The following is a 13,400-nucleotide window of genomic DNA, read 5'->3' on the forward strand; positions in this document are numbered from 1 at the left end:
GGAAATCCCCTCATTTTGTGTGGGTTTTTAAAATTTATAGACCTTTGTTATTATTTTTGCAGTTTTGAAGGCCCAATTTGCCCTGTGTAGACTGAAGCCATCCAGTGGAGTAAGCACTCAGGCTAGTTTGAGTGAACCTTTTCTAAACATGCAAGTTAGGATTCTCACCTGCTCTGTGGCTATGTTTTGGAGACTTTACCCATTTGCCATTTTTCGAGGGAAAATCGTAGCATCTTTAACTCTGCCACTTCCAGCTCATCCTCCTGTCTTTTTGTCAGTGCCACCATCTCAAAACCATATATAACAAAACTGGTCTCACTACCATTTTATAGAACTTTTATAGACTCTTGTAGGTACTCTTCTATCACAAATATCTCCTGCCACTTTTCTCCACCCAGTCCACCCTGCCTGCCCTCTCTTCTACAGCTCTCTGCTGTACTCTCTGTTGCTTTGGACTATTGAACCCATATTTTTAAATTTGTCTGCCTTTACCACCTATGGTCTTTGCAGTCGCAGCCTTCTACCATCTTCACTTTCATTTATGCATTCCACTCCATCTTACTCCTACTGACTCTCATTCCCCTTCTCTCCAATGTGTACCTCCACCTCTTCAGGTTTGCCTCAACCTGCTCTCTACTCTCACTACAGATCACAGTGTCATCCATGAATATCATAGTCCATGGAGACTCCTGTCTGACCTCACCATAGCAAACAGGAGAGGCCTGAGATCTGATCCTTGATGTAATCCAACTCTCACCTTGAACCAGGCTGTCATTCCAAATGCAAACCTCACCGGAGTCACACTGTCCTCATACATAATAAAGTATCTATCTATCTATCTATCTATCTATCTATCTATCTATCTATCTATCTATCTATCTATCTATCTATCTATCTATCTATCTATCTATCTATCTATCTATCTATCTATCTATCTATCTATCTATCTATATCCTGTGCCATCCTCACATACTTTTCTGCTTCTCCTGACTTCTTCATACAGTACCATAACTCCTCTTTTGGCACCCTATCATACAGTTTCCACAAAGTCCACAAACACACAAAACAATTTCTTCTGACCTTCACTGTGCTTCTCCATCAGTCTATAGTACTGTTTCCTTGCATGAAGCCATATTGCTGCTCACAGATTGTTTCCTCTCAGCCTAGCATCCATTACTCCTGTAATTTCATGGTGTGGCTGATCAACTTTATACCCCTGTAGTTAGTGCAGCTCTGTACCTCTCCCTTATTCTTGAAAATTGGTATTAATATACTTCTTCTCCACTCCTCAGGCATCTTCACACTTTTCAAGATTTAGTTAACAATCTAGTTAGAAACTCTACTGCCATCTCACCTAAACATCTCCATACCTCCACTGGTATATCGTCTTGGCCAATTGCTTTTCCACTTTTTATCTTCTTCATAGCTTCTTTCACTTCAGCCTTGCTGATCCTTGGTACTTTATGATTTACTATCTCCACTTCATCCAACCTACAACTCTCTCATTTTCTATATTCATAAGCCCTGCATAGTATTCCTTCCACCTTTTCAACACACTCCCTGCTTGTCAGCAAATTTCCATCTGCATCCTTTATCACCCTCACCTGCAGCATGTCCTTCCCTGCTCAGTACCCTTGGCTAGCCAGTCGGTACAAGTGCTTTTCTCCTTCCTTTGTGTCCAGCTTTTCATATACTGTAGGTCGGCATATGCCTTTTCCTTAGCCTTTGCCACTTTGCTCTTCACCTTTTGGCACATCACTTTGTACACCTGTACGCTTTTGTCATCTCTCTGGTTATCCAATTCTATTTCACTAACCTCTTCCTGTTTATTCTTTTCTGTACTTCCTCATTCCACCACCAAGTCTCCTTGTCTTCATTCCTCTGTCCAGATGTCACACTGAGCACCTTCCTAGCTCTCTCCCTTAACACTTCAGCTGTGGTGTTCCAATCATCTAACATTTCTTCACCACCACCCAGCACCTGTCTCACTTCCTCTATGAATTTCACACAATAGTCTTCCTCTTTCAGCTTCAACCACCTGATCATTGGTTCCCTTCTCACTGTCTTTCACCTTTTCACCTCAAAATTCATTCTGCATACCACCAATTGATGCTGCCTAGCTACACTAACCCCTGCCTCCATCTTACAGGTGCTAATCTCTTTCACTTTGCATCTCCTACATAGAACATAGTCCACCTGTGTGCACTTTCTCCACTCTTATGTCACCCTGTGCTCCTTCTTCTTCTTAAAATATGTATTCACCTCCACCATTTCCATCCTTTTTACTAAGTCAACCACCACCTGCCCTTCAACATTTCTCTCCTTAATGCCATACCTGCACATCACCTGCACATCACCTCCTCATCACCACTGTTCCCTTCACCAACATGCTGCTCTGATCACCACTCTTTCTTCTTGGTGTATGCTTTCCACCATTTCATCTAACTTACTCCAGAAATCTTCTTTTTCTTCCATCTCATATCCTAGTCATGGAGCATATGTGCTGATGACATTTAACATTATCTCTTCAGTTTCCACATTTATGCTCATCACTCTGTCAAACATTCTCTTCACCCTCAAAGCACTCTTAAAATACTCTTCTTTTACAATTACCCCTACCCCATTTTTCTTCCCGTCCACACCATGGCAGAACAGTTTGCTCCCACCTCTGATTCTTCTAGCCTTTCCCCCATTCCACTTGGTATCCTGTAAACACAGTATATATACCTTTCTTCACTTTATCATATCAGCCAGTTCTCTCCCTTTACCACTCATAGTGCCAACATTCAAAGTTCTGAATCTGAACTCCACACTCCTTTCCCTCCTTCCCTGTAATCGTCTCTGAACCCACTTTTCCCCTCTTGTTCTCCTTTGCCTTCTGTGCCTTCTTTGCCCAGCAGTAGGATAGTTTCTGCCAATACCCTGCTAGACATCATTGGTGGCAGTTGTCAGTAACCTAGGCCTCAACTGATTCGGTATGGACAGTCTGTTTCTCATCCACATGTTGGATTTGGCACGGGTTTCATTCTGGATGCCCTTCCTGATGCAACCCACCCCAGTTTACCTGGGCTTGGGACTGGCAGTAAGACTGCACTGGCTTGTGCATGCCTTGTGGCTGGGTTGCCATTTTTCTTTTTCTGTAAATCAAAATAAAGGTATTTCAATCTGTTCTGTTCAAGTTATAATGTTAGATAGAGTGAGACGGATAGAAAGAGGGGACAGAGACAGATTACCATTTTACACTGTACAGTCATGTCCATATCGAAAGGAATCTACCTCGTTCCCATGCTGGCCAAACCTGCTTCTCCAACCTCCAATTCCACGTCACACATGCATAAAAATATAAATGCACACATTTTTAAATATTTTAATAAACCAGACCGTTACTTATCTCCTATATACTAAACCATTAATTGGTGTATTTTGAGTTGCCTTCTCTGGCTATACTTTTTGATGTTGTTGGGTTATACAGAAGGGGTCATTTCGCCAGGTTCACTCTAGTAATAAAGGATAGTCAACACAGCTTTAAAAAGAGAAGCCTGAAAACAAAATATTTTGTCTTTTTGTCATTTCTTCTTTTACTTTTTAATGGTTTGAAGTCAACCCTTGAACATTAACTGATTAAGGGCTTCATCTCTGCTTCTTCCATTAGAGGTTGCTGTCTCGTCTTCTTCTGACTGTGGTCTCTGCTGGATAACTCATAGGATTACATTTGTGACATTTCTGAGATGACGGTCAGAACCAACAAATCTGAAGTCATAATTCTTTCCTGATAAAGATTAGTTTGCTATATTAACATAAAATGGGCAGCTAGCACATGTGGAGAAGTAGTGGAATTTCTGGTACAAAGTCTTTATTCAGTAATTTGTGAGTTGTTTACTGGTTTCACAATGACCAGAAAACACTAAACTGCATGGTAGTTAGCTACTACAGTGTGCAGTTCAAGTTGTGCAGTACACATAGTCTGTAATTGCAGCTCTTGTTCCTGAGAAACCAGCTGAAGTGATTTGAGCCTTCAGGGAGGGCATCTGGCATGGGAGGTTTAACCACGATAATCTATAAAATGGGAAATCAAGTAGGAGACCCAGTACATACTGGATGAATTTTATTTCTCTGCTGACTTGGAAGTGGCTGAGAATCTCCCCAGGATGAAAATAAAGACTGTTACGAAGGACAGGATGGCATGAGCTGTTCAATTCAGGGTGATGGCACAACAACCCTGACTAGAAATGCAGATGGAGAGACACACACAAAAATGTGTAATTCATTAAAAAATGGCAAAGCAACTGTAGACAAGGATTATGAGCTATACAGTTATAGTTGATGTATTGCCAACTGTCGAGTTTTTAAATTTTTTTTTGAAAAGCATTACTTCTTGAGTGTCTTCACAATTAACACAAGCCCCCTGTAGCAGTGAATAAGGAGGACTGCACTTAAATGTGCTACCAGCAGTGCTCTCACATGTACTGCCAACATATAAATTATTGAACACATTTGGATAGCAGGCAGCACAGTGGTGCATTGGTAGATGTGCTGACTCGCAGTAACGAGACCATGGTTCATGTCCCAAGTCGTTTCTGCTGCTCCACGGCTCTGGAATGCCCTACCAGAGAGCCTAAGAACACAGCAGATTGTGGGCTGTTTTAAAAAACAGCTAAAGACTTTTCTATTTAGGAAAGCTTATTAACAAGAATGCTATAATTATTGTTGTTTTATCTCTGGTTTTATCTTGCCTTGCCTTTGTTTAAACTTTTTATGTTGCACTTTGAGATTTACTGCTAATGTAAAGTGCCCTATAAATAAAATGCATTATTATTATTTATTATTATTTCTGCGTGGAGTTTGCATGTTCTCTCTGTGCCTGTGTGGGTTTTCTCTGTGTGCTCCGGTTTCCTCCCACAATCCAAAGACATGTCTTATAGGTTGTATTCTAGATCGGCCCTAGTGTGTGCTTGGGGCATATGTGTGTGTTCGCCCTGTGATGGACTGGCATCCTGTCCAGGGTTTGTTACTGCCTTGTGCCATATGCTAGCTGGGACAGGCTTCAGCAGACTCCTGCAGCCCTGTTTAGGATTAAGCAGGTTAGACAATGACTGACTGACATTTAAATATCACTGAAAAAAAGTATAGAAATTGAGGCAATTTTTAGAATAACAAATTACTTTATTTCTTAGTTAAAATATGCAACTCATAAATACCCAATATTTTATTTAATATTCATACAAATTTACTGGTTCAGCTGTATCATGTACTTATGACAATAACTTTAAATGTAGTAATTTTTTTCACATTTACAATTTACTAGGGTGTTGTATCGTGTTAGCCATTATGGATGTAATGAGAAGTCAAGCAAAATGACACCTTTTATTGGCTAACTAAAAAGATTACAGTATGCAAGCTTTCGAGGCAACTCAGGCCCCTTCTACAGGCAAGATGTATGACACATAACACAGTTTCAATAGGTAATAAAATTGTCTTATTACTCCAGTGCAACTAAAAGATACTTTTAAATATAGTAGCACATTTTTATGGCACATATTTATTATTCAGTTTCTCCTGATAATATTGATTCAAAGCTGAAGGGAGAGAATTTGTAACCTGTGCCACTGTAGAACTTGTTTTGAAACTCCACCCTGAAAAAGACAAAATGTTTATTATAAAAATGAAAGGACACAGCAGATTTATATAGTAAAATGAAAGACTCCCACCTCTAAATATTGTATATTGTTAATTATGACCATCAAACATATATTTTCCTTTTATTAAACATTTTTTCTTTTCTTTTTTCTATAATGAAAATATCCACATACTCATTAAGAAATCAGACAACTGCAGCACAGCATGTATATATTTCAAAGCAACATCCATCCATCCATCCATCCATTATCCAACCTGCTATATCCTAACTACAGGGTCACGGGGGTCTGCTGGAGCCAATCCCAGCGCGCAAGGCAGGAACAAACCCCAGGCAGGGCGCTAGCCCACCGCACGGCACACACACACGGGACAATTTAGGATCGCCAATCCACCTAACCTGCATGTCTTTGGACTGTGGGAGGAAACCGGAGCGCGCAGAGGAAACCCACGCAGACACGAGGAGAACATGCAAACTCCACACAGGGAGGACCCAGGAAACGAACCCAGGTCTCCTAACTGTGAGGCAGCAGTGCTACCCACTGTGCCACCGTGCTGCCCTCAAAGCAACATACCCAATATAAAATAAGTGTTTAGGTCTACTTAACCTAAAGTCAGGAATACACTGGTTGTTCTTGTAACGGTGGAGAGGTGAAATGTGCAGTATGTCTGACTGATAATTACTGTAAATGGTATCCAAACATTCAGCTAATGGTAGTAGCAGCTGTATCACATAGATATGTAAGAAAGTGTCATTTCTATTAATTTTCTCATCCGCTTTATGTATTGTGTATTATTCCTAATATCAGAGAAAGAAATCAAATAATTTGAGTGCAAGGATATTTTTGTTCCAGTTTTTTATGGGTATTAAACAAAATTCTTAAGACTTCTCTTGAAACTTTTGTGTCTTTTCTGCCACCACAGAAAAGCTTTAATTACATTTACATACAATTTCAGTGGTGCTGACTATCTCTAGAGTTCCAGTTTCAAACCCTAGGCCCAGGCACTGCCTGTGTGGAATTTGCCCATTGTCCGCAGGTCTGTGTGTTTGGTTCCTTTGCAGAGTATTCCAGTTTTACCGCCACATCGTATTAGATTTTTTACTCATTCTTAATTGGCCCGATCTGAGTTAATGTTATTTGTGTTCATGAATGTATCATGTGATGGAAATTAAGTTATCAGAATATGTTCTGGCCTTCATACCCCCAGGTTGGGCGAACTGAGTACATGAAATGAATAAATGAATGATAGGTTTAGGTTTAGGTTTATTTGTCATATATAGGTTAACACAGGGTCAACATACAATGAAATGTGTATGACGAGAAAAACAAGTCACTCAGCCTAGATCCAATAAAGCTTAAAAAAAGATTACAAGTTAAAAATAGACAAGTCATATAAAATAAAATGTGTATGTTTTAAAAGAAGTTATAGAGCAATATGAGTTGAATGAGCAGCAAGTACAAATGACAGTTATTGCACAGATAATGTTTTATAAGTGCAGATGCATATTCCATAAAGTGCAGATGCATGTTCCAGTCAGTATTCAGAGTGTGTGCAGGTACAGTTTGTGTGTGAGTAGTGCAATGTAGATGTAATTTAAGTGTATGTAAGTGTTCAGGTGTTGCTGTTGAGGAGTCGAATGGCCTGGTGGTAAAAGCTGTTCTTAAGTCTTGTAGTCCGAGCAGCCAGACTCCTGTATCATCTGCCAGACGGTAACAAGGAGAATAGCTGGCGTGCTGGATGGCTGTGGTCCTTTATGATGCTGCTTGTCTTACGCAAGCACCGATGGAGGTAAATGTCTTCAATGGCAGGGAGACTCTTGCCCGTGATGTGCTCTGCTGCCTTCACCACTCTCTGTAGTGATTTCCGGCTGCTGGCAGAGCAGCTCCCATACCAGACGGTAATGCAGCCCGTCAGCAGACTCTCGACCACACTCCTGTAAAAGTTTGAGGTGATGTTGGCATTCATGCCAAACTTCCTCAGCCTCCTCAGGAAGTAGAGCCGCTGGTGAGCTTTCTTGACCACAGTGTCTATGTGAAGGGTCCACGAGAGATCCTTGGTGATGTTTACTCCGAGGAACTTGAAGCTGTTAACCCTTTCAACTTCTATGCCGCTGATGTAGATGGCCTGGTGTTCTCTGCCTTGTTGTTTTCGATAGTCCACAATCATCTCCTTGGTTTTGCTGACATTAAGAGACAAGTTGTTATCTAGGCACCAATTACTCAATGCCAGCACCTCCTCTCTGTAGGCCATCTCATCGTTGTCAGTGATAAGGCCTATGATGGTTGTGTCGTCTGCAAACTTGATGATGGTGTTTGTGCCGTGTTTTGCAACACAGTCATGGGTGAACAAGGAATACAAGAGGGGGCTAAGCACACAGTCCTGCGGCGCTCCTGTGTTTAAAATGAGTGATGAGGATGTGTGTTTGCCGACTCTCACCACCTGGGGCCTGTTTGTGAGGAAAGAGAAAATCCATCTGCAGATGGTCGTCCCCAACCCAAGGTCGTCAAGCTTCAAGACGAGTTTTGAGGGGATGATGGTGTTGAATGCCGAGCTGTAATCTATGAACAGCATTCTTACATATGTATTTCCTCTTTCCATGTGGGTGAGGGCAGTGTTTATTGTTAGCGCAACGGCATCCTCTGTAGATCTGTTTGCTCTGTAAGCAAATTGGAGAGGATCCAGCGTGTCAGGGAGGGAGGAGCAGATGTAACCTTTGACTAGTTGCTCGAAACACTTCATAATGACCGATGTCAGTGCAACCGGGCGATAGTCATTCAGACAGAGACCACCGGTTTCTTTGGGACAGGAATGATGGTGGATGCCTTGAAGGAAGTGGGGACCACTGACTGCCTCAGGGAGAGATTGAAAATGTTGGTGATGTCAAGTCTCCTAACTTTGCTGTTAAATGAACTGTTACTTGTGCTGTATGTTACTCCTGTCAAGTCATTACTACTATTTACAACACTTTGGGCTGAAGCAGGGTTTTAAAATATCATTTGGAAAGTACAATTTTTTGGAGTATTTCAGTGTTGCCAAATTTCTTTGAAATAATAAAACATACAGTATATACAGAGTTTACTGGAAATCTTGCTGATTGCACTGCACAGTACAAAACTATATAATCTGTTTTCTTCACTATCCTGTTCTTAAGAAAAAATGACGCTTTTCCTAGAAATATCCACCTAACTATTAAAAAAGTTATAATTGAAAAAGAAACTGTTTGGCTTTAGTATAATGCCCCCACAGCCTTCTTTGAAGTTGAATGTTAAAATTTAACTAGCATTTAATCTATTCTCTTTACTATCCTATTATTAAAATTCAAATTCATATTATTTGGTATTTTATAAAATGTATAACTAATCAATCCATTTGGAAACTTTTCTTACTGTAGTAGACATTGAGTCCGAATGGGCCATGTTCCGTGCCTCTATTGTTGAGGCGGCTGACCGGAGTTGTGGCCGTAAGGTGGTCGGTGCCTGTCGTGGCGGCAATCTCCGAACCCGTTGGTGGACACCGGCGGTGAGGGATTCTGTCAAGCTGAAGAAGGAGTCCTACTGGTCACTTCTGTCCTGTGGGACTCTGGAGGCAGCTAATAGGTACCGGCAGGCCTAGCGGAATGTGGCTTCGGTGGTTGCTGTGGCAAAAACTCGGGCATGGGAGGAGTTTGGGGAGCCCATGGAGAACAACTTTCGGTCAGTTTCGAGGAGATTCTGGTCCGCCGTCCGGCGTCTCAGGAGGGGGAAGCAGTGCAGTGTCAGCACTGTATATGGTGGGGATGGTGCGCTGCTGACCTCAACTCGGGACGTTGTGGGTCGGTGGGGGAAGTACTTCGAAGACCTCCTCAATCCCAATAACATGCCTTCCAATGAGGAAGCAGAGCCTGGGGACTCGGAGGTGGGCTCCCCCGTCTCTGGGACTGAGGTCACTGAGGTGGTCAAAAAACTCCTTGGTGGCAGGGCCCCGGGGGTGGATGAGATACGCCCGGAGTTCCTGAAGGCTCTGGATGTTGTAGGACTGTCTTGGCTGACACGCCTCTGCAACATCGCATGGACATCAGGGACAGTGCCTCTGGATTAGCAGACCGGGGTGGTGGTCCCCCTCTTTAAGAAGGGGGACCGGAGGGTGTGTTCCAACTACAGAGGGATCACACTCCTCAGCCTCCCTGGAAAAGTCTATTCAGGGGTCCTGGAGAGGAGGGTCCGTCGGATAGTCGAACCTCGGATTCAGGAGGAACAGTGTGGGTTTCGTCCTGGTCGCGGAACAGTGGACCAGCTCTACACCCTTAGCAGAGTCCTGGAGGGTGCATGGGAGTTCGCCCAACCAGTCTACATGTGTTTTGTGGACTTGGAAAAGGCGTTCGACTGTGTCCCTAGGGGAATCCTGTGGGGGGTACTCCGGGAGTATGGGTTACCGGACCCCCTGATAAAGGCTGTTTGGTCCCTGTACAACCGGTGTCAGAGCTTGGTCCGCATTGCTGGCAGTAAGTCGAACCCGTTTCCAGTGAGAGTTGGACTCCGCCAGGTCTGCCCTTTGTCACTGATTCTGTTCATAACTTTTATGGACAGAATTTCTAGGCGCAGCCAGGGTGTTGAGGGGGTCCGGTTTGGTGGACTCAGGATTGGGTCACTGTTTTTGGCAGATGATGTTGTCCTGTTTGCTTCATCAGGCCATGATCTTCAGCTCTCTCTGGATCGGTTCGCAGCTGAGTGTGAAGCAGCTGGGATGGGAATCAGCACCTCCAAATCCGAGACCATGGTCCTCAGCCGGAAAAGGGTGGAGTGCCCTCTCAGGGTTGGGAGCGAGATCCTGTCTCAAGTGGAGGAGTTCAAGTATCTCGGGGTCTTGTTCACGATGGAGCGGGAGGTTGACAGGCGGATCAGTGCTGCGTCCGCAGTGATGTGGGCTCTGCATCGGTCTGTCATGGTGAAAAAGGAGCTGAGCCACAAGACGAAGCTCTCAATTTACCAGTCAATCTATGTTCCTACCCTCACCTATGGTCATGAGCTATGGGTTGTGACTGAAAGAACGAGATCGCGAATACAAGCGGCTGAAATGAGTTTCCTCTGTGGGCTTTCCCTTAAAGATAGGGTGAGAAGCTCAGTCATCCGGGAGGGACTCAGAGTAGAGCCGCTGCTCCTCCGTATCGAGAGGAGTCAGATGAGGTGGCTCGGGCATCTGATCAGGATGCCTCCTGGACGCCTCCCTCGTGAGGTGTTCGGGGCACGTCCAACCGGGAGGAGGCCCCGGGGAAGACCCAGGACATGCTGGAGGGACTATGTCTCCCGGCTGGCCTGGGAACACCTCAGGATTCTCCCGGAAGAGCTAGAAGAAGTGGCCGGGGAGAGGGAAGTCTGGGTATCTCTGCTCAAGCTGCTGCCCCCGCGACTCAACCTCGGATAAGCAGAAGAGGATGGATCTTACTGTAGCACTTTAAAATACTCATTTTGATGTTTATCAATAAGACATGTTTAAAATATTTTAACTTCTTCAGATTCTCACACCATGACATCTTTGAGTAGCCAATCACCTTAACATACAGCACAAAACATTATTATCTTGAAGGAAGTAAGAACACCCAGAGAAAACTGACCTAGACAAGTTGTAAACTCCACAAAAAGAGAGACGTTTTCGTCAAAGGTCTTGGCAGATGTGATGACAATTGGCACTGACCTGACACTGCAGCATATTTTTAGAATAAAAAGTATACTATGTCATATATAAAATATGACAAACTAGACTGCATCCCTTACATTAATCTAAACAGTTATTAAGGAATTCTTGATTGCAAAGTAAAGCATCAGAAAGTCAGATTTCCTTTCAGGAAAAAGTATGTAATCTATCACATGTAATTTTTTGAAAGTCTGACATACTCAATGACAGGCATTCATTCCCAGATTACCAAAGAAGGACTGAGCCAGTGTTAGAATTGGGCCTAGGCTTTGCACCCCATACCCCCGCCCCCCATCCAAAACCCAAGAACCTATTTTGAATTTTTGTTTGCCATTTTCTTTGTTTTCAGCTGCTGAGTTTAGAGTTTAAGATTTTGGCTAGAAATGTGGATAGTTGCTGTTGTTAGGTAGGCTAAGCGCTACAGTCCTCTAGAACAGGGGTAGGCAACGTCGGTCCTGGAGTGCCACAGTATGTGCAGGTTTTTGTTCCAACCCAGTTCCTTAACGAGAACTCAATTATTGCTGATGAAGCACACATTGCTTAAGTGACATTTTAATGCTTCATTTTAGTGGTCTCGCTTGTTAAGGTTCTCCAACCTTAATTGCTTATTTCAATCTTAAACTGCTGCATTCAGTGTTTTAATTGCTCCTTATTAGCAATAAGATGTAAAAGACAAAGCAGCCAGCAGTTCTCCAGCTAGCTTTTTTCCAATTACATCTGTGTGTGTTCATCATGCACGGTTTGATTTAATAAAACACTTAATAGAAAAATGTGACAGACTGAAAATGATCTGTTTTAGGCTTCAAATCATTTGGATGATATCCTTGGAAAGGAAAAAAATCTACGATATAAAAGCCTTACATTGCACAGACTAACAAGCCATAAAATTAAATAAGGTCTGAGATTGGCAATGATTGGTTTCTAATTAAGCAATTGGGTTGAATGAAAACCTGTAGCCACTGCGGCTCACCAGGACCGACATTGCCTACCCCTGTTTTACATCTTATTGCTAATAAGGAGCAATTAAAACACTGAATGCAGCAGTTTAAGATTGAAATAAGCAATTAAGGTTGGAGAACCTTAACAAGCGAGACCACTAAAATGAAGCATTAAAATGTCACTTAAGCAATATGTGCTTCATCAGCAATAATTGAGTTCTCGTTAAGGAACTGGGTTGGAACAAAAACCTGCACATACTGTGGCACTCCAGGACCGACGTTGCCTACCCCTGCTCTAGAACATCCACAAGTAACATCATTTCAAGAGAGACTCACTGAATCAACAAGCTAATTAAAACGGCAGGCTGAGTTATGGGGCACATTACCCTCAAGGGAATATCAAAGAGAGAGTAAAGAATAAACTGAGTGCCATTATGAACAATGCTGCACATTCCCCCTCTGACACACTAACTGTTCACTGTCTGTTAACTTTGCTTTTTGTAACAAAATGAGGATTACTTATACATAACATCAGTTCCTATCTATTGGGATTGGAACTCATTCATCCTAAGCTGATCGAGGATGCTTACATACGGATTTACTACTTATGAACCCTCTGACTGCAATATTGGACTCCCAGCCAGGTAACTCACACCTGAAATGTAGAAGAGGGAAGTGCACAGGTCTCTCGTGCAGTTCAGGAGCCATGTCTAGTTTTATCCAATGTTAGATAACTGATGAACAAAATAGGTGAACTTAATCATCTTCTCAAAACAAGTATGGATTGTTTTCTCTCTTCAGGATATCACTTTGTGGAGACATGGCTTAAGGCATCAGTTCCTGACTCTGTATTAGAACTGCTAGGATTTCTGCTTTACCGAGCAAATAAGAGATACTGACCATTGTAACAAGTCAAAAGGTGGTGGAGTCTGCTTCTATAATAATAAAAATTGGTGCAGTGATGTTTCCATATTATTGAAGCATTACTCTGGCAATCTGGAACTATTCACTATTAAATGTAAGTCATTCTATTCACCTAGAGAATTTTCTTTAGTAATGCAGTAATGTGGGAAGACTTTGGATCACTGCTACTGCACTATAAAGGATGCATACCGGGCTTTACCTCACATCACACTGGGTAGTTTAGACCATGTT

The 13,400-nt window shown here is 42.6% G+C and overlaps 1 protein-coding gene across 1 annotated transcript in view; it reads right to left on the minus strand.

Annotated features, from left to right (window-relative positions):
• Positions 1-5,161: 5,161 nt before the first annotated feature.
• The window catches only part of LOC114658215 (V-type proton ATPase 116 kDa subunit a 4-like), a 62,541-nt gene continuing 54,302 nt past the window's right edge, over positions 5,162-13,400 (minus strand). The window contains exon 21 of the mRNA XM_028810342.2: positions 5,162-5,633. Coding sequence (XP_028666175.1) covers positions 5,543-5,633 — 91 coding nt within the window. The 3' untranslated portion in view covers positions 5,162-5,542. The remainder of the gene's footprint in view (positions 5,634-13,400) is intronic.

Source organism: Erpetoichthys calabaricus, chromosome 1 (genome assembly GCF_900747795.2).
Source record: "Erpetoichthys calabaricus chromosome 1, fErpCal1.3, whole genome shotgun sequence".
In the NCBI taxonomy this organism is placed as follows: Eukaryota; Metazoa; Chordata; class Cladistia; order Polypteriformes; family Polypteridae; genus Erpetoichthys; species Erpetoichthys calabaricus.